This window comes from Caretta caretta, chromosome 8 (genome assembly GCF_965140235.1).
Source record: "Caretta caretta isolate rCarCar2 chromosome 8, rCarCar1.hap1, whole genome shotgun sequence".
NCBI lineage: Eukaryota > Metazoa > Chordata > Testudines > Cheloniidae > Caretta > Caretta caretta.
The window spans coordinates 87477377-87503085 of NC_134213.1; the positions used below are offsets into that span (position 1 = coordinate 87477377).

The window sequence follows — 25709 nt, forward strand, 5'->3', positions numbered from 1 at the left end:
CTGTTTCGTGTGGGATGGAATAACCTACTTCGATGGATGTATATGTGTCTCCCTGGGGTGTCCCCTACTGGAGGTGCTATGGCTGGGCCACGATGCTTCATTGGCAGATCACTGTGGCAGCCTTAAGATCTTCTGTATAGTTGCCCATTCTTCCTGGTTGTCCCTCATGCAGGTCGAAGTCCAAGTTGATGTGGGTGCCTGCAAGTGTGTGCACATACCAAGAAATCCTGGACCAGACCCCTTGCCATCTTAGTACTCCTGAAGACTCCATCTAGGCTTTGGACCACCATCAGGCTAACCTTCACTGTGGAACTCCCAGCATCTGATGGGTGTGAACTGTCTGACTAACATGGGCCACGTATCCTCTGCTGAGACCACCACCCAGCTCTTGGTGCAAAACGTGGTTCTTACTCTGGTTTGTCCACAACTCTTCTGTTTGCCAGCTGTCTGCCCCTGACTTCCTGGTATCCAGACCCAGCTTGACTGTAACCCCACTATTCATCTCCTGACTACAGCTTGATAACTGACCGGTGCACACCGGCCACCCATGGCCCTGCATTAAATCCATCTCTCGAAAGTTCAGTTCAATCACAATTTCGTACTACATATTTTAGTTTTCCATTTCAGACAAGCTAGAAAAGTTATAATGAGCTATACATCAAAGTGAAAGGAGGAAGTGCTAACATTTTTACTAAATGCCTTTTTTGTTTTTCCAGTAAGCAAATACCTAAGAATTAGCCATACCCAACATTTTGCTGATAACTTTTTAGATTATCTTATTTAAATGAATATTTTCTATAGTTCCATGCAGATAAAGTTGACTTTCTGATAGTTTTTCACCCATAATGTTTGTTATAAGCCTTTTACCATAACCTATATTTTCAATAATGACCAGTGGTTTTAGGTGCCCAACTTGAGACAACTTAAAGGGATTTAATTTTCACAAAGTGCTGAGCTCCTGCCCGCTGAATACTGAGTCCCTTTAAGGTGCCTCAAGTTGGGTACCCAAAACTTAGAGCATGCCAAATCACTAGCCACTTTTGGAAATATATGCCAACCTGTTTTGTGTTTATCCTGTATGCAGGTCAGAGGTCTTCAGTCTAAACTGAGGCCAGATGCATGTTTCAGTGTCTACTGTTATTTGAGTGTACTTTCAGCCTAATTCATGGAGATCTGTAATAAACTGAGTAGCTGTGGTGCTTCATAAAATAATTCCCCCCATTCCTCCAAAAAAACCTTGCATTAAAAATGTCTTTAGTTAGGGAATCAATCATCCAAGAAACTGTATAAAGAATAGGGATATTCTTCCAGTCACATAGCTCAATTGTCTGAAAATTTCTATCCTTATAAATCTGAATGAAGGCTGCCTCACAAAAGGCATAGTATCCATCATAATAGACTATGCCATTATACATTAAACAGATGCATAATGCAACCAAGTGCAACAAATAAGAGGGGGAACTGGGAATTTGTTTTTAATGTTGAATTGAAATTCAAAAATTTTTGTTACTTCAGAATAAATATACACATTGCTCACAGGTAACTTCTATTTGTATTAAAGGGTTTCTTGTTCACAGTTTAGGCAGTTGGATAAAACCCACTTAATTTCTCTTTGTAATCCTCTGACACAATGCTGAACTACTCATAAGGATCCTCTAATATCAAGATACATTAAACCGTGTTTATAATAGGCTGGGTTAGAAAATATTTAGTAAAGTAATAATTTTCTCCTGCAGATTGATTGATTATTAAGATTCATATTCATGGCAAAACATGGAACCTAGAGACTTAATCAGTTATTAGTCTAACTACCCTGTCACCAAAACCAAACGAAAATAAACATAGCAGGTGAAATATTGCTGTATCTTAGTTTTTCTTCACCCTCACCTACGTGGGTCAACTCTGACATAAAGATGAAAATTTTATGCAGAAACAAAGACAAAGACCACACAAAAACTACCTAGGATGAGTTAATAAGTTAATTACAATAAGACTCAGCACAGCGATTATTTCCAGTTTTACCGCTTGTTACCAGTTGAGTTTTTCATGAGCTATCACCATTACATACAGTACTACCGTTTTTCTGTGCTGACGTGATTTTCCTGTAATCCCACACCACTGCCTAAAGGAATTGAACACAATGTGAAATTTTGTAAATGTGTCTCTAACTGATTAAATTGCTCAAAAGATTTTTAACTTTTGTTCTTAATTTTATGAGGGGAAAAATTGATCCCTAATATACATTTATAATAGTATTCTCTATATTTGTTCTTTAGTATTCTTTTTCTCTGGGAATACCCGTATTCATTTTGTATAATTTCAAGCCTTCATCTCAGCCATGAATTGTATCAATTAAAGTTCCTTCTTCCTTTGAAAAAATTGAATTTACTGCTCTTCCAAGTTTGAATGAAAACCTTTGAGATTAGTTTCTGTATCTTCAGTTTTTGAGAAAACAATGAAGCAAGTTTGTTTATCTAGCCTACAGTAGTTTAGCACCCAGATGGCCTTTCCTATCACAGAAACACATTGAACATCATTACTAGTATCCCTAATGCTATGCATAAAATATTCAGATTATATTGACATACAATTTGACTGGGATAAAGTGGTTTACATACTTATCTGGTGAGAGATTTACTGTAATTTTAACAAAAGTAGAGACTAATGGGTTAAGTTTTCAAAATTATCTATGTGATTTAGGAGCTCAAGTCCCATTTTCTAAAGTGATGAGATAGAGACTTAAGAACCTAAATTTCATGGAATTAAATAGGACTGAGGTTCTTAAGTGCTCAAAGTCACTTTTGAAAATTTAACCCTCCCACTAGATAACTAATTTTTTAAACCAGAACTGTGCATTGTGTGTAAAGCTCCCAAGATTCAGTAATTAATAAATGATGATGGGAGGATGGATGGTCTTGTTAAGGCACCAAACTGGCGCATGAGAATTTCTCTTCTGATCCCAGCAGACTTCCCATGTAACCTTGGGAGAATAATTTTTTCTGGAACGAAGAATGAATTCCCCTTTTTGCCTGCATTTTCTGTCTGTAAAATGGGAATTATAATGTTTCCCAACCTCACACCCCGTTGTATGATGAATTGATTGTTTGTGAGATATTCAGATTCTATACATAGAAATGCCATGGAAAAGCCAGTAATAATTAAAAAATTATTTGAGGAATTGGAATTTTGACAGCTAAGAAAATCTATTTAAGGCATTCCAAATCACCAATTCATAAATGCCTTAGATTCCTTGCAGAAACTGGCTAAATGGAAAAGATTATAGGATGGTCTATTTGAAAAATAAATCTGAGGACCCTTTTAACAACCATGTTGTCAACAGCATAACCTTTGAATATATCACTCAAATATTTAGGAGATATCCTGTATTGGGTTACTTGTTTCTTGAGCAAAGTCATAACTGGAGGTGAGTAGGACAACCAGGTATAGCATTACAGTGCTGAAGGAAAGACTGGAGCTGTATCAAGAGCATTTCAGTGTTATGAGGGAGAGGCATCAAACTCTCTCGTAGGAAGTACAATCTAATACCTCAGCAGTGAGTTCAATTCATTATTTAATAAATACAACAAAGTGTCGGACATGCATTAGTCAGTATGGTTAGTGTAGCAGAAACAAAAACAATGGTGCTGTAACACAGTGGGTGATATTTACAAGTGTGCAAATAGATAAGAAAAATATGTGGCTTTACTTTTTACAGGTTGCATTGTTGCAGAATATATACTTGAAAGTAGATGGTTTTTGCGCTCATGAACTTAAGGGAACTAAACAACAGTGCCTAGAACTCAGAGGTAAAATTCAGCCTATGCAGAGGACTAGCTCAAGTCCTATGCACAACTTAGTCCCACTTAGACCTTAGCTTAAGACCTTTTGTTGGCCTTCTGCACAAGAATGCATGTCATGCTAGGCACAATGAACAAGGTTCTCCACGTAGTGATAGCAATGTACTTTAAATCCAATCTGCAGCACTCCTGCTGCAGTCCTCTGCCTCTGAACAGAGAATGTTAATGGGGAATGTGGGGGGAAAGCAGTCTAGGATGTAAGGAGGACTGTTAAAGGGAAGTGGAGGGGGAATAGGCAGTAGCTAAATAATCAAATTATGCAATAAAACATGTTTTTCATTAACCTATTTAGAGACTTCATGATTTGTAACATTGTTACGGTAACTTCTCCATTACTTTCCCCAAAACTTAGCATGAAACATACACTGCTAATTATGTGAAAAAATAGCTATGCATAAAAAAATAAAAATGAAGGAGTATATTACCTTTTCTTTATTTTCTCATCATTATCCAGCAACACCAGGATTGGGATTCCAAGATCCTTTTGCTAGGCCAATGTTTAGTATCACTGCTTTTTTTTTTTTATTTTAGTTCAAATTTTGAGTTTCTGGGGTTTTATCTAAGAGAATAATTAGTGGTAGACATAATAAAATGCAAGATTTCATACTTAGATTGCTACTCTCCTTTAAAAGAAATACCATCTGATTGAAACAAGGGATACTTTAGCATTGCTTTGATTAAAAATAAGATACAGTGGCTGTATGGTAATAAGTAAATAATTGTGGCCCTGGTTCTGGAAAACACTTAAGAACATGCTTAAATCCATCACTTCGGACGTCACTTAAGCATGTTTAACTTTTTATTCAAGTGCTTAAGATTCATTGACATAAAATTCACATGCTTAAAAGTTGTCCTAAATAGAGAAGCTTTCCTGTACGACGGGTTTCAGAGTAGCAGCCATGTTAGTCTGTATCCTCAAAAAGAAAAGGAGGACTTGTGGCACCTTAGAGACTAACAAATTTATTTGAGCATAAGCTTTTGTGAGCTAGTTGTAGCTCACGAAAGCTTATGCTCAAATAAATTTGTTAGTCTCTAAGGTGCCACAAGTACTCCTTTTCTTTTTCCTGTATGAGAGACTGTACTAAGATGTGATGTAAAGTAACACAAGTCTTTTAGTAAACTGTAATTTCCTTTTCAGCTTTGCATATTACAGATATATCCAAAGGCTCAGTCCTTCACTGCTTGTGCATATAATCTGCCTTTGACTTGACTGGGAGTTTTGGTTACATTCAGAATGCAGAATCAAGATCATAGTCAGTATTGTGTAAGAAGCTAGCAAAAGCCCATTTCATAAAATTCTGGTCTGCACTTTGGCACTGTTGAAGCTATGAGAAATCGAGTTGTCAGTGTTTGCACAGTCTTAAAAAGGGGAACCTATGGAAAGGCCCAGATTCTGCATTGAGATTCACACATGCATTTTCAGTTGATTTCAGTAACAGATATAGGTGCAAATCTGAGGGCAGAATTCAGCCCATATTGATTATTAAATCAGACCTTCCAGTGGTTCTCAGCACAACTTTCATCTTATTTGTTCCTTAGGGGTTGTTTTTCTTTTTGCTTTATTAGGATTAAAATAATAATGTTCAGTGATTAATTTTGATATTGTGTTATCTGAAAAATAAAAACCCCACCTCTTTGTATCATTTAGAGCTGTACAGAAAATATGAATGAACAGTGGAAATAATTGTGCATTCTCAGTGGATGTCCAGGATGACTTAATTGTTCTTTTTCATTTCTAATTTCTATAATTTTGTTAAAACAAAATGAACACTTTCCACTTTTGTCTTTCTGTTAGTCATCTGTTAAAGTCCCAATCAAAATAGCCAGCAAGCAATCTGAACACTGCTGTATCAAAATTTGGTTTTTATTTCAGTTGCTGTTCCTTTTAATATACTGTTGTATTTCTTTATTCTATTTGTATGTATTAATTATAACTATTCACTGAGATGTTAAAATGGAAGATTGCAATATATATTTGCATTAAGAAAAGGTAAAACAAATCCCTTTTTAAAGAGAGTGAAAATAAGCATGGACCTCCTAGCCAGACAAAATTGTCAAACTTTGGTGTCTAAAGTCAAGTACCTAAATCCATATTTAGGCATCTGAGTCAATGATCTGATCTTCAGCAGTGCTGAGTGCCCACAACTTCCATTGACTTCAATGGGAACCTTGGTGCTTAGCACATCAGAACATTAGGTCATTGATTCAGGTGTCTAAACAGGGATGTAATTGCCTGATTTTAGGCATCCACATTTGAAAATGTTAATGGTAATAATTATTTATTGTTCTAGGTAAGATGAAAGAATAGACATTATCAGTCTTATTTTGTAGTGTGTCTTTCTATCTTTCAGCTGCATTTTCCAGTTAGCTTCTAGTTTCATATTGAGTATTCCTGAGACAGAAAGAAAAATGCAAAGATTTCCAGATTGCTGTAAAATAAAAGAATTGGAGATGAGCAATAGATACATTTACTTAATATTTATTCTTTTCTTTCCAGCTCCAAGTACAGCCCAATATGGGATTACCGGTGGTGCTGAAGTTCTGTTCTCCTGCTGGTACCTTGTGTTGACACTATCCTCTTTCACCAGCATATTCTACCTGAAGAACATCATTCTACAATAAATATAAAGAACCATGAAAGGCTTTTAAGGATTCTCTGAAAGTGCTGATGACTGGAGCCAATCTGGTACAGTTTGTTAAAAGCAGCGTGGGATATAATCAGCAGTGCTTACATGGGGATGATCGCCTTCTGTAGAATTGCTCATTATGTAAATACTTTAATTCTACTCCTTTTTTTTGATTAGCTGCATTACCTTGTGAAGCAGTACACATTGTCCTTTTTTAAGACGTGAAAGCTCTGAAATTACTTTTAGAGGATATTAATTGTGATTTCATGTTTGTAATCTACAAGTTTTCAAAAGCATTCAGTCATGGTCTGCTGGGTTGCAGACTGTAGTTTACAAAAAAAAAATATTGCAGTGAAAATGTGATTCTTTAAGGCTGCAATACAAGTATTCAGTTCCCTCTTTAAATACAATTCTATCCACAATTATTCAGAAGCATTTTTATTTTAAAAAATCAAATAATATTGCCTTCAAAACATTTCTTCAAAATATAACAGATATCTAGATTTTCTTCTAGCATGATATTCAGGTTTCAAGAATGAGCCTTGTAATAAGACTGCATAAAGCAGTTCTGCTTCCCCACCCCCCTGTAAATTCAGCATGGGTGTGCCTTCATAAAATATTACTTTTCTCTTCCTCTCCAACAATTCTGGAATGTGTATGGTAAATGACAACCTGTAAATTCAAGCGTACCTAATCTCCAGTTGAGGACAAAGATGCTATTGGCTGAAAAGAATACCTTCTCTTCCACCTCCAGTGGGGTAATGGAACTGCTCCAAACTCTGCCCACAACAACTAAATTACTTTTTTTTAACCAGTCAATCAAGAATAGCACAGGTATATTCCCCTTATTTTTTCCCTCTGGTGTAGTTAATCTGTAGGTTTTGTTTGTAAAACAAGTTTTCCCGGTATAAAATACAGCACAACTCTCTTAAGAGACTTCTTGTGAATGTAGCACTTATCCCTTTCACTGCTCTAAGTCAGAACTCTTAAAAGGCTGTATATGTGAGATCGTGACAGTCCCTTTTTTATTATTGGCCAATACTACATGAATTGATATTCTTGTACTGGAGTTGTACTGATCAGCTAACTTAACAATGATACTTTCATTGCAAATGTTTTTAAATCTCAGATAGCTGAGAATATAGGAAGCATTGAACATACATTTAATATAGATATATTTAAAAACAAGTGGCTCCAATAACTATATTTTGGTCCACCTAGCAAAGGCCGACACATTGCATCTTAGTTGCCAGAATTTCATTAATGCACAGCTAAGATTGTATGAATATCTTACCATAACAATTAATTTCACCTTTCATAAATGACCTTTGCAATCCCCACATATTGCATTGACTTCAAGAGAAGTTTTGCCTGGTAACAGATTGGATCCTAAAATAGCAAATTTTATTTCTATGACTGTATAGAGTTGTTTTTTAAAACAGCCTCTAATTTTGCTCCCAATTTATTGAACAATCATGCTGTAAATTAATTGTGAGCATTCAGTTGCACTTGCAAAAAAACTAGAGGCTGAAGCAACGTCCCTTTAAAAATTTGACTCATTATGAAAGTTGACCATAGATGGTCCAGTCCATCACCCATTGTAGTCAATACAAAGATACCACCAGTTTCAATGGAATTGGATTGGGCCCATACAGAAAGAGCTACTGGTGATTAGAAATTCTAATTAAAACATTAATTACAATATTAAATTATCCGGTCACTTGTTCAGTATATAAAACCGCAGTAAATAATAAAAAGACTGTTGCCATGTCAAAAGAAGATTGTCACTGAACACCATATTGCTAATTTGGTGACTTTTTTAGTATCACTGCCACAGAAATTTCACTGAGACATGCTCCTACTCAGTCATTTTTTGCTACTGTGTTAAGCTCTGTAACTAGCTAGCTGGGTACTGTACATATTCAGCACTTTCAAGTTCATTTTGCAAATATCCTGTTTTTTAAAACTCAAATTATGAATTTCTTTAGTACCTTGATCAACTGCCCCATTACTAATATATAAACAAAATATGCAACAAATATGTTGTAATTATTAAATGACGTTTAGTTAAGGAGCATAAAAAGAATACACTGACTCCGTAACAGGGCAATAAAATGTATTGAATCACGCTGTTTATATTCAGTAATGGAGTAGAATATTTCTATTATTCTCTTAAGCTTGTGCGCTAAGCAGGTTCTATTTTCATAAATATGGTGTTTTTTAAAAAATCTCGAATAACATGATGAAATTTTATTAGTTGGGGAAGCAGTGTATAAAACAGTACCACCCATATTGTACACTGTCCTGACATTCTGCTCACTCTTGTATTGCAGCTTTAAAGTGCTAAGCTCTAGAATCCATTCAACAGGAAAAAATGGTGCAGAAAGTATTACATGTCAGTTACCATTTTATGAAGACAGAAACAGATCAAGGAGATGTATAACTCATATGCCTCTTCTCACATGAATTAGGAATTGTTTCTATACTGTAGCTGGACCAAATTCTATATTTAGGCTAATTGTTTTTTGCCATGATTACTGACAAATAGAATGTGAGGATTCTGGCAGCAGACTAGAGTATGGAAACATTTTTATTAGATATAAAAAAATGAAGTATTTACTTTTTTGCATCATGAGAATATTCTTGCCAATAAAGCCACTGGAAAACATAGGCCAAATTTTCAACCCAGCCTCTGAATTTGCACTTGCCATTTTTGTGAGATAGTTTGTAGCATGCAAAAATCCATGTTTCTAGGCACAACATTTGCTTCTGCAAATTAGGTACCTAAACATCTATCAACTCTGCATGTTCAAAAGTGATAGTTTGGGTGTGCAAATTTAAGAGACCAATTCTGCACATAATTACTGGGGCCATTCACATTAACACTATGTTGGTCATTACATGTTTGTAGGATTGGTCTCTCACAGGGTGTTTATGAACACCTGACCATCTAAGGCTCCAATTGTGCAAAGGATTATGCATATGCGTAACTTCATGCACTGAGTAGTCCCAGAGAAACTCCTCACAGTACATAAAGTTAAGCAAATTCCAACGTTTTTGCAGGGTTGGGGCCCAACTCAATATTGGTCAAATAAAGTTACTTGCATTTTAGGTTAATCTGTTCCATATAATAACCTGATAATTGTACAGTTTGGAACTTATTGGGACATTCTTTCAACATGGACTGTGCAGACTGTTGAAAATTAAATACAGTAGCATTTTACAAAATTGATCTTTTAATCTCTGGCAAATATTTACTTTCTAGCTGATACTTTCATGATATAGTCTATGTTCATCCAGTTGATACCCCTTACAGTTCAGATTTTTTAATCAATTATTATTATATTTATCCCAACCATGAAAAAATATAGAAAATAAATGGATTTGCTCCAAGCAGTACAACATTTCTTATGCTAAAACTGTGGTCCCGCACTTGAATTACTAAAGTTTGTAATTCCATAAGTTCCTGAATGTGCAATAACTCAGGTCTATTAACTACCATTGCATTGATGACATAGATGGGCAATGGTGCTGTAATTATAGTGTTGTTGACCATGATTCTTTACTAATATTGAATTTAAGGACGTCTCAGAATTTCTAATACAAACGCAGTTTCAAGGGTTTATAACTTGGCAGGAAAATATATTCTTCATAACTAGACAGCTTTTTTAACTTTTCTATATATATTTAGAAAATATGCTGTTTCTAAGAGACAGGAGTATTGAAGACATTACCAGTGAAAGCTGCTCTTTTGCACATTTTCAGAGTTAGCACTCTAGCAAAATAATGATAAACGTTATGCCTACCAAAATATCTGCTTACCCCACATAACTGTGTATTAAAGAATGTGTATACCAAAATATGTATTTACCTGGAAAAACAATATGCCTTAAAGTCTAAATATGCATTTACTTCTAAGACTGGATCTTGCTCTTCCAGTTTGGAGGTAAATAATCCATATTTCACAATTTGCCATGGAAGATTTTGTTTCTTAAAAAACAAACATGATCAGTTCTTTTTTAAAAGTATGAAATAATTTTAAAGTTCTTGTACAAACTAACATATGTGAGGAAAGGAAAAGTTAGGATGAAACTCTGTCCTGACACTCTGACCTTCTGAATTGCAGACAAATCAACTTGTTCTCAGCAATTTTTGCCCTGAGAAAATGACAAGGAGTTTGGTGGTTGCCACGGAAACTTGTACATTTGCAAGTAGATATTACAGAATTTCCTGTACTTACTAAAGGAAATGCTGTGAATAGGTGGTAGGGTACATTAATGCAAGGGCATATGTAAAGATTTTTATAGGTACCACTGAATGCTCATTTTGAATTTTTCTTCTCTCTCTCCCTCTCACAGGAGCCCCCTCCAGCTGGCCCTATTTCCCTGTCTTTAACACAACACAATAACATTTCTTCCACATCCCAAGCCTTCTGGGATAGAGCATCTCCTATTCTCTTCCTGCCTTCTCGCTCAGCTCCATTCCCTACTCTCTCACATACACACTGATCACTTCCTTCTGATTGCTGGCCTGAGAGTTGGGTCAAGAAAAAATAGCTGGGAACACAAATTATTCCAGGAGTTTCTGACAGTTGTGAGGAAAGACAGTCATATCAGGATTGCAGCCAGGCAGAAGGAAGGTGTCTGGCTTTAGGGAGATAAGGCAGGACTATACTTACTGTATGCAGAAGTCCCAGATGGCCCTATTTCCCAGCTTCTGGAAGCCTTCACTCATTCACAGCATTGTACCACCATTGACAATGGCTTTCCAAAATCCTTAGGGCCACATGCAGCTGATGCTGGCCTAAGTGCATGAATATGTGAGAGCAGAATTTAAACTTTAGAAAACTCTTTGTCCTGAAACCCTTAGAGAACTGACTAATTAACTCATCATATTGTTGTACCTAGTACTGAGCCTACTGTAGCAATTATAACGGTCTCAGAACAGGGCACAGTGTTAAATACAGTACTACATTTCCTAAAGACCTATGCAGCAAAAAGCACTGGCTTGGCTGCTGACCTAAAGACGCTTTACATGCCCCATTAAAGCTGCTTTCTGTTCTGAGGGTTCTGTTCTGTTCTGTTCTCCCAGGTAACAGCCTCATGATGCTAATGTGCAAACAGCTGACTTAGCCCTTCTATCTCCATTCATGTGGCATTCAGAGGTGTTGAAAATGTACTGCTCATGCTCAGTGCGCTCTCAGATGTCCTTATATCAGGTGGACATTCCCTTTGTTGATGGACATTGAGCCTGCTGGGGAAGATCTGTAGAGAGGAAGTATGGTCTAATGACAGTAGATCAACATGACTGAATTCTGACAACAGGAGTGAGCACATTGCCTAAAGATTACTCCTTTCCCCCATAATAAAACAGTGCCTGGGAGGGAGGGATGACAGGACATCCCAAACTATACCTCACCAGCATCTGGGGTGGGGGGAGATACAGCTCATGTTACAAAGAGAAATATTTTTAATTAGTCAAAAAAATGTTTCTTAGGCCAGAGCTGGCTTCTCTTAGTCTTTTGTGAGGCTGTATAATACTCTAGGATGGTTGTAATTTCCTCAGACCATGTGCCTTAGCTGGAGGTGGATAGATGGATTATTGCTGGTGGAGAATTGTGCAACTGTTCCCACCTCCAAGCTACATAACTATCTCTGAGCTTTTTAGTTTATGCCAGTTTTGCCCTCTGCACAGCACAACTTATCTTCTGAATAGGTATACTTGAGATCTCCTGATCCAGAGCCAGTATAACCTTAACTTTTCTGGCTGTGCCAAAATTTGTGTCACATTTTTTGTTCAGCTAGGGAGGGTAGAAGTTGTGAAGTGAAGACTTCAGTTTCAGTTTGACTCATCTTAACTATGTTCATTACACATGAATTGAAACATTAAATGCACTTAAAATGGGTTGGGTCTGCTAACAGTTCAATCATATCTTGCTTTTCTCTATTGAATATTTAGAGGAAGGAGAGCAATTTTAGTCTATCTTCAGAATGGACCCTTACATTATAACTGAAAATAGCCAAGTAAAAAACAACTGTCATAAGGATAGCAGGAAAATGCTGAAGGGATTCCAAATGAGATCCATGTTCTGTCCAATACCTGACTCTGGTTCTCAAAATTAATATAAGTTTGGGTGTAGGAGATTTCCCCAGGTCACCATCACTGCTGAGCACTAATTACTATATGCATATTTATTCTTATCCTAACAAGTCGACTTTCTGTTAACCGTATGCCTAATTTCTAGAGTTTGAAGGCTTCTCCACTTTGTGAACTTCTGCTCTAAAATTTATATATCAACATATTCATTTTACACTTCTGATAAACCAGACATGAATCACAACTAAACTCAAGATGCCCTAAATTGGATTTAAAAATATATTAGAAGCTCAGCTCTCCTATGTTTTGGTCTGACCACATATAAACCTGTATTTTAAAACAAGATTTGGGGCCAGATTCTCAGCCCTCCTATGACTATTTTATACCTCTCCAATGGCACAAAGAAACCATAAAGCTGTTGGATCCAGCCCTTTGAGGATTCCCATTGGAAGGGGAATTGCTGAGTGACATAGTATACTTTTGAGCAGCTCTGCACCATCGACTATCCCATCCCTGGTACAGGAGCATTCTGATACCCCAGCAGTCCTTGGCTGCTGGAATGGCCTGTTGGGGACTGCTCTAACTTATGCCAGGAGCCATCACCATGATTGGGTAAATGTAAAGGTGACATAAGGTCACCTTTCACTTTGATCTTGCTCTGAGCACAGCTCTGCCCAACCAGAGAATTTGGCCCTTAATCTTGAAGAACTTTAAATAAAAATGTAAACAAAAATGAAAAATAATGAGGGGACTGTAATTCTACTTGCAATCAATGTTCATCTATTCACTTTTTTTTTTTATTCACCTTCTTTGGGAACTATTAAACCTGGTGAAACTGAAACCACCTGAAGTCAAATAGATTACATTTCTGCAGCAAAACACAGAATTTAAAGACAGGAAAGAAGACAATATTGTAAAGTTAATGCCAATAAGACCACATGAATCTCCCCCAAAATGTTTTAAATATGTGAATATTCATTATCCTGTCACTGCTTTTTGCAGACTGCAGCTGAATAAATGCCTGTAATGATGTATACATTATATTCAGCGTCCAGAGGGCTAAGCAGTCTGTTTTCCCCAATGAACATCTATCCTCTTTATTAATTTCCAACCAAAAGCAAAATACAATTTACCCATTACAAGATGTGAAATATGTACAATAACATAAGCTTTCCACTTAACAAACCCATTACAGTCATAAGTGCACAGCTCCCATTAACCTTAAAGGCATCTACTTAAATGCGACTCTGAAGTGAGAATAAACTGTAGGGACTTTAGATAACACTGATCTTGCTTTTTTGTATATTTCCAATTGTGGAAAGGGGGGGGGACCCATCCCTTTTCCAGTTTTGTGATTATGTCTTGCCCCTCCTCCCCCAGTATAAAAAGCACCCTTTTCTCACCTTCTGGAAGATTAATTTAATTTCCAAGATACTAGTCATTTAGATGTGCTTAACATTTTTGAGGTATCACTTGAGGTAGTGATACTTCATCAACTAAATACAAATGAGAGAGGTAAAACATTCCGGGAAGCTACAGTAAAAGTTGGCCAGTCTACTTCCACTTAATGCTAATGAGACAGTTTCTTGTAAAAATTCCAACTTGATAGAAACTACAGGAGGTAGCATGGTTCATTAGGCTACAAAAGCTTTAAAATGTTAAAAGGACTGTTTTTCCTCCCTCATTTCAAGTGATTTGCTAAAAGCACTGGGATGTTCCACTATGGAACTTTGAATTCACTCTTCCCTTCATTAATTTTGATCTTTTTACATTTAGAAAAAAGTTAACTTTAGGGTAAGCCACTGTAAATGCCCTTCCCCCCAATGACTGGAAATGTCTTTAAAACTGAAGAGACTATGAGTTTAATACAGTAAAGCAACAGGACTTGTTTTCCAATATATTCTGCCTATAAATGAAGATAATGTGCTAAAAATTAAAGAATGTAAATTGCATTTGAACATGTTTAAATTACCTTTAACCACACTGTATAAATCTGTTGGGTCTTTTTACCCATTTGCTCATAGGAGTAGAAAAACAAACTGGATTATGCTAGTTCTATGGCCTGACATCCTGCCTAAAACACACTTGAGCAGTGACCTAAGGAAAATGTGGTCAATGGCTCTTCTATAGATACTCCTTTAGAAAGTGATGCCTTTGATTTTAAGCTGCTTTAGCTGGTGTCTGTCAAAAATTCTCTCATTGCTTTCAGTGATCTGGAAAATAAGCTTGAAAGCCAGCCATGTGGAGTTTAGGATAATTTCAAATAATAAAAAAAATTACACGGCATAGTTGACACATTCTTCTGAAGTTTTATTCTGAGACATTTCCATAAATAGTATCTTATGCCACAATTAATCAAGCAGACATGGTTAAACCACAGGTGAGCAAAAAGCTTGATCATTATTTTTAAGATTTAATGAACCCATCCTATAGGCATGAAAGCAAGAGAATCCCAGAGAAGCTTTTTTATCCATAAAGTGTTGTTTAGCTGTAAATCAGTGTTGTGGTGTTGTTACAAGTATTCAAGTCTTTGTGGTGATAAAGCAGGTCGGAAAATATTAATGAAGGCACAATTTTGGCAAAAAATTAGAACTGAATTTTTTCACAGTTCCCCACCCCCCCTTGTTTTCTGACCAATTCTAGTGGTGACAACATACATAGAGAGCCAAATCCAGTTCACCTGACTCACTCATGGCCTGCGCTGGCTCCCATTGAAGCCAATGCAAGTTTGGCATTGATTTTAATGGGAGACAGATTAGGTCCTGACTAACCTCAATGAATCAGGTTCCATTCATGGGAGGAGGGTTTGGCCTACAATGTTAATATCCGTCAGGTGCCACTATTAGAGGTGAAAAATATGTGTCACCGTTTCCAAAGTTGGGTATCCAAAATTAGGCACCTGAATAAAAATATTCTGATTTTTTTTTCCTGAGGTGCTATGTGTGCTCTCAATTGATTTTGAAAACAGCAAGAATTTTGAGTGCTTAGCATCTCTGATCATCGGGCAGTGTGTTCAGAGACCTACATATGGACTTAGATTTTTAACGTTAGGCACCCAAGTTTGCAAGTTGCACCCAGAATATTTTTAATCAATAAATAGCAAGCTGCTCTGGTGCAGTTCTTTATTCAAGTCATGGGGGGGGTTACACATTAATTTTATTACAAAGCTGCTAAGCTAAGCTTCTATGTTCTGAATTGTTGTTGTTAGGAGATAGTACCGTGGGGTACAAGACAATCTCTCCTGGCAAGAGCAGAAGGTTGGGAGCACGGACCGTCCTGGGTTCCATTCTTAGCTATAATGATACTTCCCTCCCAGATATGTTGTGAGACTTAATTAAATAGGAGCTCCTCCTAAGATGTGCTGTGGACCCACAATTGCCAGGGAAATTCAGTGAGAGCTGTGCATACTCAGTACCTTTCAGTCTCAAGTCCTTAATGTCTGGAAAGTCCTTTGAGGTCCTGGGATGAATGACGCTATAAGTGCATATTATTCTTATGTAGTCTGTGCTTTCAGTAAGAGGTGTGGAGTTAAAATACTGTCTTTTATTTTATTTATATTCATACAACATGGAGGAGATATTTGATTACAGATTTGCCTTCCCTGTAGATGATTTACTTAGTGGACCAGTTCCAGAGCATTTACAGTATAGTTATTTTTGACATTGCAGTTTTCATTTTTCATTTTGACATTGCAGTTTTCATTTCATTGTGTTCTGAGCTCCTTATTTCAATGTGTTAAACACCATCTCGTATGTGAATATAATGTAAAAGGGTACATATTAAAAATTAATTTCAAAAGTTAATTACCCTTAGTAACTCAGCTTCCTAGAACAGTTGTGAGCTACATCAGATTTAACATCCGCTCCTTTTAAATTGAGATTGTTAGTAATGTTAGTCAAGAGGCATTGATGAGCACTTCTCCCTTCAAGATATTTCTCTCAGTAAGTTTGCAGACAAGATATTCAGTTCTTCTGAAATAAAAAGTTCAGCTAAGGGCTTTGACCTTATATCTGAGTACAGAATTAAACACTCTGGGAAAGGTTAATGCACAGATTGAGAGAGTTGAGAATTACACCCCAAAATACTTAAAGAAATAATTTTAAAATGTAAAGATCACTGATCATATATTTTTTGCAAAGGGTACCTGTTCCTATGCTGTCATCTAATCTTTAGGGACTAGATTTAATGAGAAGATTTACATTGACATTCGTGAAAGGAGGATTAGACCCTAGAAGCATGTGGTATAGGAAAGCATGGAGATGATTTTCCATTAGACAAATACACTTTTTTTTTCTTTTGTAGCTGAATATGGATCCCATGAAAATGACTAATGGCAACTAGAGTTCAGGCATAGCATAGGCAGGCATTGTACAACCTTCCCTACATAGCACTGATAATACACTTCAGTCCTGGCCAGACCTTACTGTTATTTATTTGGTCCTGTCCTCTCAAGACAGTTATACTAAATTTCATGGACCATACTACACTATAGAGGAACTAGGGTGAAATGACCAAACTCACTGGTATTTGTGATTGAAAAGGAATTTACACCCAGAACACCAGAGATGAAAGGCATGTGTATTCATCCATTGTGCCACCTAGTTTTGGTTTATTAGCAGTTTAACAGAAACAGTCTAATCATAGAATCATAGAATATCAGGGTTGGAAGGGACCTCAGGAGGTCATCTAGTCCAACCTCCTGCTCAAAGCAGGACCAATCCCCAACTAAATCATCCAAGTCAGTGCAAGTCTTTGTGCAAGCTTTCCCTGCCATTTTCTTTATTTTCCTCCCAAACTAAGACCAAGGAAAGGGGTATACAGGATTTTCCTTTGAAATCTTTAATCCTATATTTATTTTTCAGGTGGCTTGCAGTTAAAAACTGCAATTGTTCTTTTGTTTCCTTATCTAGCTAAGAGTGAAAGAAAGTACTTCAGCAGTGCTGTGAAATGTATCACTGTTACCCCCAAGCCATTTCTGGGAAAATACCCACTGCAATGGCATAACCTCTGTCATAACCAGTGAGAAGAGGAAACTACGTCATTGTATTTAAAAAGAGAAAAGCTTCTCTTCTCCTTTCCTTCTTTCACCCTCACACACACAAATCAGACTACCATTATGCACTACTGGACCAATTCCCAAACAGCATTGCAAAAGTTAGTTGTCTAGGCTATTACTCACCACTTTATTTGAGCATAAGCTTTCGTGAGCTACAGCTCACTTCATCGGATGCACCGATGTAGCTCACGAAACCTCATGCTCAAATAAATTGGTTAGTCTCTAAGGTGCCACAAGTACTCCTTTTCTTTTTGCGAATACAGACTGACACGGCTGCTACTCTGAAACCTAGGCTATTACTATAGGCCATGTAATCAACATTTTAATAATTCACTTGTCTTAACTTAAAGACACTTGCTTATATTTAATATTCCCACTGGTAACAGACCATATGACTAATGAAAAGTTTTGAAAGGTCTAACTTAAATGTACTGTTTTGGGGGCAAAACGCCTTCCCACATTCCACAGATGCGGAAGGCCCTAAACTGAAACGCATGACCACAATTCCATTGCATAGAGCAGGCAGCAAATAGGCCAGGGAAATGCTTTATCCTTTGCACTACACAGAGCACTGGCTGCAGCCAGAGGACCACTCGCTGAAGGGGGGCACAGCAGCAGATACAATAGCCCAGAGGCTCTGTTAGCAGCTGCAGTAGAGCTCCTGGCACAAGGGGTGGAGAATTCCATCTTAGCTCCCAACCCAAAGAGAGACTCCCCTGGTTAAAGCCAGTTTAAACAAGGGCCCAGGATTGGGCCCTTGCACGGTTTTCAGGCCCTAAGGGCAGAATGTCTGGAAGGAATAAACGGGGGTAGGGTGACCACATGTCCCGATTTTATCGGGATAGTTCCGATATTTTTTTCTTAAATAGGCATCTATTACCCCCCATCCCCATCCCAATTTTTCACACTTGCTATCTTGTCACCCTAGTTGGGGGGAGAGGGGAGGAAAATACAGACTAATGCAAAAAACAAACCTTGTGTTAGTGAGAAATGGCATTTGTGTGTAATTATCAAATTATCAAAATAATTCCAGACTCAGCTTACTGTCTGGAATTCACACTTGATTTAATGTGATGACAAATATAAAGCATATTTATTTAATCTGTTTTACATTCTATTTGTGATGAATAAAATGAGCATATTTTCTTTCTGATGTTGAGAGAAGTCTTACTGAGACTGCTGTTAGTGGGTCTAAGGGCTCAATTCTGATCTCCTTACTTCATTTGAGTTGTACCTAGCTCCATGAGAGGCCCCATTGTTCTCAATGAGGCTACTCAAGTAAGATCCACTCACTGTAAGGGTGGCACGCAGAATTTTTCTGCACAAAAAAATCTTTTTTGCACAAAAAAATCTTTTTTGCAACACTTGTTTGGATTTAAACCAATTCATTTTAGTCTATGACTGGGGACCAAATAATGAGACTGGAAAATACCCAAGCCTCAAACTAGGCTAGGCTAGCCAGTGACACAAACTTAGCAACCCCCCGTCCTCCCTAAGTAAGAGAGCTCTGAGGGGAAAAGGCTGTTGCCTGCTAGTGAGAGGGGCTGCTAAGGCCAGCTCTGATGCAGCATCGCTCATCCCTATGCCAGGTTTTTCCTGTGTGTGTGTTTCCTGCTCTTTCTAGGACATGAGGCCACTTGCAGTGGTGTGGGGCACTGAGGTGTATATGCTGGAAACACATTTTGTGTGGCATTGCAGGCTGGAAGTAGGTCTCAGGGGCTTTCTTTGGTTTGTCTCCTGATTTTTGAACTCTTCACTCTGGCAATACTTGTTCCATTTGCACATCAGACTACCACATGACGGCTCTGGGCCCATCCTGGGCGGCCCCTCCTGGGGCTCCTCTAGTCGTGCACCGCTTCACTTGCAAATTTATTTCACCTTGTTAACCATTTTCCGACTGCTCTCTGGTCTTAAAAAAGTGCTTCCCTGCCCAGGATTTGATGACACGTATATAAATAATACATGCAAATATACTTAAACAAGATATCGCAGGTCTACATTTATTTGCAGTTAAAAATAATAAAATTTAATAATATTAAAAATAAAAATAGCCACAAACAGTATCACTACTGTAAATTGTAGTGGTTTTGAATCATTACTGTAGAATGCTGCAGTTAATAAGGGTAAATTAGCTGTTCCATCCCTAAATATATTTAAATAAGCTCTCTCAGCCCTTAAATATGGTTTTGTTTTCCAAACTATGTACAATTTAGTGGGATTGCTTTAGATTAGGGAAAACAGGAAAGCAAGCAAGCGAGTGTATCATCCATAATGTTCATCCTACATATTCTCCTGTTCCTTTGCAGACAGACAGAGGTTTAACAGGAAAAGAGAATCATAGCTATGCACTTCCAAGTTAGGAGCTAATGAATTTCCATCATCAGGTCATGACAATCTTGGCATTTTTGAGATCACTTGAAGCCCTGAATTATTCCACACCCACCTGGACCCACTTTCAGATAGATTTAACCTCCCCAAGGGACAAAATCTGTTCTCGGATTGGTCTCAGGGCAAATTGCTCATGCTTAAATAAGGGTGGAATTTGGCCCAAGACCGTAAGATCTCATGGTTGTCTTATCCTATATAACTATCTTTCCCAACTGATCCCCTCCTTCCCTTGCTCCACTTCAACCCCACCATGTGTTTCTTACAACACCTCTTAACTTACACACACACAACCTGGCTAGTCATTTGTGTCCCATCTACACAAATATGCTCTTTATTTGGGAAACACTGGTGCAGTTATTCAGAATCTGATGCTTCTTCTTCTTTCTTAAATGCTTTGATCAGCAGTGAAATAGCTAACCATGTTAACATTGAAAGTAACATCACTGGTGTCTTAGATAGTATCCATTGAAATGAATATGGCAGTCCAGTCCTCAGAACTGTTGTTTCAAGCTTAGGCAGACTTCTGCACATAGGTTGCACTTTCTTTATGTTTTAGTTTCAAAGATTTTCTTTGAGAATGTAACACCTAGAGACTTACATTTTTTTTTGAAAATCAAAGCTCAGACTCTGTAGAACTATTGAGGAGTCTGTCTGGGCTAGTTCCACAGAGGGACATCCCCTCCCCCATAAGGATATTCCGATGTCCCCGTATCCAGGTTGGTTTATAGCATACATTTTGTGACTAGGAGTCCAAAATCTCTTCTGTCTCTGAAAGCTGTGGTGCAAGTTGCTAGAGCATATTGCAGTTAGAGTTGTGGCTGAACTGAGAGAGTGGATCTCAAACCACCAAGTCTTCCATCTCCAAACTTGATGGGTCCGGCCAGTCTTTATAAAAGGCCAAATCAGAACACAGAATCTGAACACGCCTGCATTGTGAGAAAGCTTGGATCAGGATCTGAATGCCACTGCTCAGGTTCATCTATGGTTCCAGTGCAACACAAATTGTAGCTTCCCCTCAAAAGACCGAAAGGTCTCACCTCCTGAATACTCCCACTGAGCCAAATAGCAGATATCCTGCAATGGCTCCTCATCATTGGTTCTCAGTAGTGGCAGTAGCTCTTGCTGAACTACAATATATATACAATACGCTACTGAGTTGTGTGGGGGTGTATATAAAAACCCATACGCACCTCATCCTCTGCTGCTGGCATAAACTATATGCCGCTTGCATCCTAATTCTGCAATCCTTATTCGTGCCAAGTTATACTTATTCACAAAGGGAGTCCAGCAGAACCCAATGAGAATATGTGTGTAAGTTGCTACTCACTGTGAATAAGGGTTGCAGTGTCTGGTCTTTCAAAATGTAAACACTTGATTGGCAGTGAAAGCTAAGCCACCATTCATCTAAGTGCACAAAATGTGTCTGTAAAGATGCACCAATGATACGTGTACATGTGAAATTGCAGATGCAAAACGAGAAGTCATTTTTCCAAATCAGCCCCGTTATATCATGATGTCCTGACCAGAGAGCCTTTGTATTAATAATCTTCCTGCTAATTTGCATTTTCACACACATTTTCTTCCCCTTTCATACTTAGCATCTAGCGATTTGGCTCATTCACCTTTAGCTTTCTGAATAAGACAGCATGCAAAATTCTCTAGAGGATCTATGTCAGTTTCACACTGTATCATTAAAAAGAACCCTTTTTCCCAGGTTACAGAGTAGCATCCGTGTTAGTCTGTATTCGCAAAAAGAAAAGGAGTACTTGGGGCACCTTAATCTCTAAGGTGTTAAGTACAAGGCAAAGTCAATTTGTGAATTTTTTCTAAGTACTTCTTATGGATCTTGACTCTAATGTAGATCCTTAGAAAATTAAACAAAGCCTGTATTACTCATTTCAGTTTGAATGCTACTCACAAATTAATGGTCCCATTAATTAGACAACTGAAACTGCAAAAAGGAAGAAAAAAAAAGAGTGCATGGGTGTTTTTCATTTGAAGGTACCATGCTCTAAAAGATGTTAAACAGTTGAGCCAGATTTTAACAAATGCTAAGAGAGGTTTTTATTGGGGCTGACACATGAACTGAGCAATCTTACAGTACATTATATATATGAAGGGTTGTTTTAACTAAAACCTAGAATTATTATGTGTAATTAATGTTATAAATGAACAGATAGGAATGGCATCTTTTTGGTGCCAAGTGAATACTAATGCAGACTTTATTCTCAGCAGGTTCCCTATGCGCTCTCACTGCAGCTTGCTAACTAGGTAATGTTTCACAATAGTAACCTGTTTGGCATCAGATCAGTAAACAAAAGGCACAAGGATAATGTGTTTGCTCTTTCTCCACAAAGACACGGGATAATTTACCTTTCCATTTAATTTACTGTCTGGATCTATCTGTCTTTTGTATTCTGTGTAGCCCTTAAGAATATATCGTAAGTGTCTCCTGAAGTATCAGACCTAATTGAAAAATGCAGTTCAGGTACAACTTGATAGATGAGAATGATTCACAAGTTCCAAAATAGAATCAGCCAATTTTTAAAAGATCATATTCTTTGTTAATTAGGGGAAAAAGAGATTAGCTTATAGAGAGAAAATCATTTGGCATACCTGAGGATATGAGACTACAATATATTCCTGGAACTGCAGCATAGATACATTACAGAGCAGACAGAATGGGGTTACTTGAAATTATTGCTATGACCTATACCTTTAAACATCCTTAGGGGGAAAAAAACATCAAAAGACCTGCACATGTCTACTAATCATTTCAGGGTGGGGGGGAAGAAGTCTCTTCTTTATAGGAACCTACCTCTGTGATTTGTTTTGTTCAAAGAATAGATTTTGCATTTCCATATGCATGTCAAGGCTGACATTAAATATTAAAGCAAGATATTAAAATTTCAAAGAATCTGAATTAAACCAAAAGTATTCAAAAATAAGTGTTCCTGAATATTTAATATTAAGGATTTCATAATTAGTTCCAGAAAACTCTCAAGCTAAAAAAAGAGGGATTTTTTTAAATACTGGTCACAATCATGATCTTTGCATTGATGTGGCGTGTGTGCTACACCACTGAGAAGGGCACCTCCTCTGCTTGTTGTCCTTCTCTTTATTTGTCCAGTGAGGGAATCAACTTAATGATATTCTACAAATAATTGCTATTATGTATATCTTTGCTGAGTAATTAATAGATGTTAGGCCAAAAGGGACCATTATGATCAGTTAGTCTGACCTCTTGCGTAACGCACATCGTAGAATTTCTCCAAGTCCTGCATCATGCACATGGTTCTGGTTGGTCTTTTAGAAGATAGCCATTGTTCATTGAAGATTTCAAGTGATGGAGAATCCTCCACGTCCGTAGGTAAGTTGTTCCAATGGCTAACTACCCTGACAGTTAAAAATGTGTGCCTTATTTCTAGTTTCCATCTATCTTCAGTTTCCTTCAATTGGTTCCTGTTATTCCTTTGTCTTTTAAATTAAAGAGCCCTCAAGCATCAGAAATTTTTCCCTCATGTAATTACTTACAGACTGTAACAAAGTCACCTCTTAACCTTCTCTTGGATAAACTAAACAGATTGAGTTTCTTTAGTCTCTCACTGTAAGGAAGTTTTCCAGACTTCAAACCATTTTTGTAGCTATCTTCGGAATCCTTTCCAATTTCTCACAGCTTTTTTCAATTCTGAACAGTGGAATTGGACACACTATTCCAGTAGTGGTCTCACTAATGCTATATACAGTGATAATACCCCCTCCTACATTTGAAATCAGTAGGATTATGTACAGGATTAAAGATACATTTGGTTATAACTGTTTAAAGGATTGGTCTCTAAAAGAGATATAATTAAGCATATGCCATAGTATAATAACCAGACTTCAGTACCTGAGTAGGTATGTATATTTCTGCAAAAACACACTTACTTCGGTATAACTACATCACTGAGGGTGTGAAAAATTCTGATCGTAGTTACACTGGCGTAACTCCAGAGAAATGCTAAGGAAGTTGGAGTAGTTACTCTAGATTAAATACCAGTGCAAACGAGATTAGAACCTGGCACAGTATAGTATACTGGCACCGAAACACATGCCAGCCGCCTTAGATAGCCAACTATGTATTTGCAGTCAGCCTTTGCAGTATTCAAAGTATTTCATATCATAAATAGAATAATGGGAAGTGCAAGGGAGCACTGTGTATACTGCAGTAACCTGATCTATTTATCCAAGGTAAAACTGGTACACTTTGAAGAATTGTCACTATTATGCAGTCATTGGACACCCCATTTCCATTTTGGATCAAAGGCGAGATCCTCAGCAGGTGTAAAGCAACATAATTTCCATTGACGACACTGAATCAATTCACCACCTGAGAATCTGGCACATATTGTTGGATAGTGTATTGTTAGTAGTATTTATTTATTATTTGTATTCCAATTGCACCCAAAAACTAATCAGGATCATTGTGCTGATTGCTGTACAAACACAACGGATGACTGTCCCTCTGTGAAGTACCTACTGAAGGTTTTTAGTACCCAGTTATCATTCATTAATACAATCAAAGTAAAATGTTATAGAAGTCCCAAATTTTTAAGTTTCAAGGTTATTAATTTCCTGCAATGTGCTGCTTTGAGACAGCTCCCACAGACATGTGAGATGTGAAGGAATTTGGTTCACCTTTGGATAGATGAAAAAGAGAATGTGTTGGTTGTTTACATCTTCTGCTTCCTTTGATTTTCATCTAGCTTTTTGAGATGTATAACGTAATTCCATTTTAAGTAAGATATGAAATGGTGCTGTATAACTCATGCTACCTGGTAGCAGAATATCTTGATTTGTTTGAAGAATACATAAGCCACTAAAATATTGTTATCTATCTTCATTTGTAGAAGGTGCCTAACACTGAGCTGCCTACGTGCCAAAATATGTTATTTTTACAGCATGTCTCTTTTTTTAAACAATATTAAAACCTGGCAGGCACCTAAAGTATATTTCTGCCTCATTTTGTGCAGTGCAGTGATATCGTAGGTTAGTTTAATCCAGTAGTTAGATAAAGGACTAGGAGTCTAAGACCTGGGTTCTATTTTCATCTCTGCTTCTCTGTGACCTTGGGCAAGTCACTTCATGTCCCTGAGCCTCCAGGTTGGGATCAGTAAAATGGGGCAAATGATACTCATCTCCTTTGTGAAGCTGTTTGAGAGGTAGAGATGAAAAGTGCAATATAAGAACTATTGTTACAATTATTTACTCCGGGATGCAGTCAAGAAATGGGAGGAGCTACAGTTAGGATTCAAATGGTTTCCAAAAAAATGTATCATCAAGCTAAAGAGAGCAAATAAAGCCAGTGACTTACAGCATTTACTATACATAACCAAGTTTCAGAGTAGCAGCTGTGTCAGTCTGTATCTGCAAAAAGAACTGGAGTACTTGTGGCACCTTAGAGACTAACAAATTTATTTGAGCATAAGCTTTCGTGGGCTACAGCCCACTTCATCGGATGCATACAGGCATCCGATGAAGTGAGCTGTAGCCCACGAAAGCTTATACTCAGATAAATTTGTTAGTCTCTAAGGTGCCACAAGTACTCCAGTTCTTTATACATAACCAGGAATCCTTCTCACAGTATCATATCCAATAACCTGTTTATAAGCTGGCTGTAACAAGACTGCTATCAGACTAATAAGA

General features: G+C 37.4%; 1 protein-coding gene across 2 annotated transcripts in view; it reads left to right on the plus strand.

Annotated features, from left to right (window-relative positions):
* The window catches only part of NEGR1 (neuronal growth regulator 1), a 626594-nt gene extending 602291 nt beyond the window's left edge, over positions 1 to 24303 (plus strand). For both annotated transcript variants that reach the window (XM_075131735.1, XM_048862624.2), the window contains one exon: positions 6355 to 24303. In XM_075131735.1, the coding sequence (XP_074987836.1) occupies positions 6355 to 6479 (125 nt within the window). In that variant the 3' untranslated portion in view covers positions 6480 to 24303. The remainder of the gene's footprint in view (positions 1 to 6354) is intronic.
* Positions 24304 to 25709: the final 1406 nt, after the last annotated feature.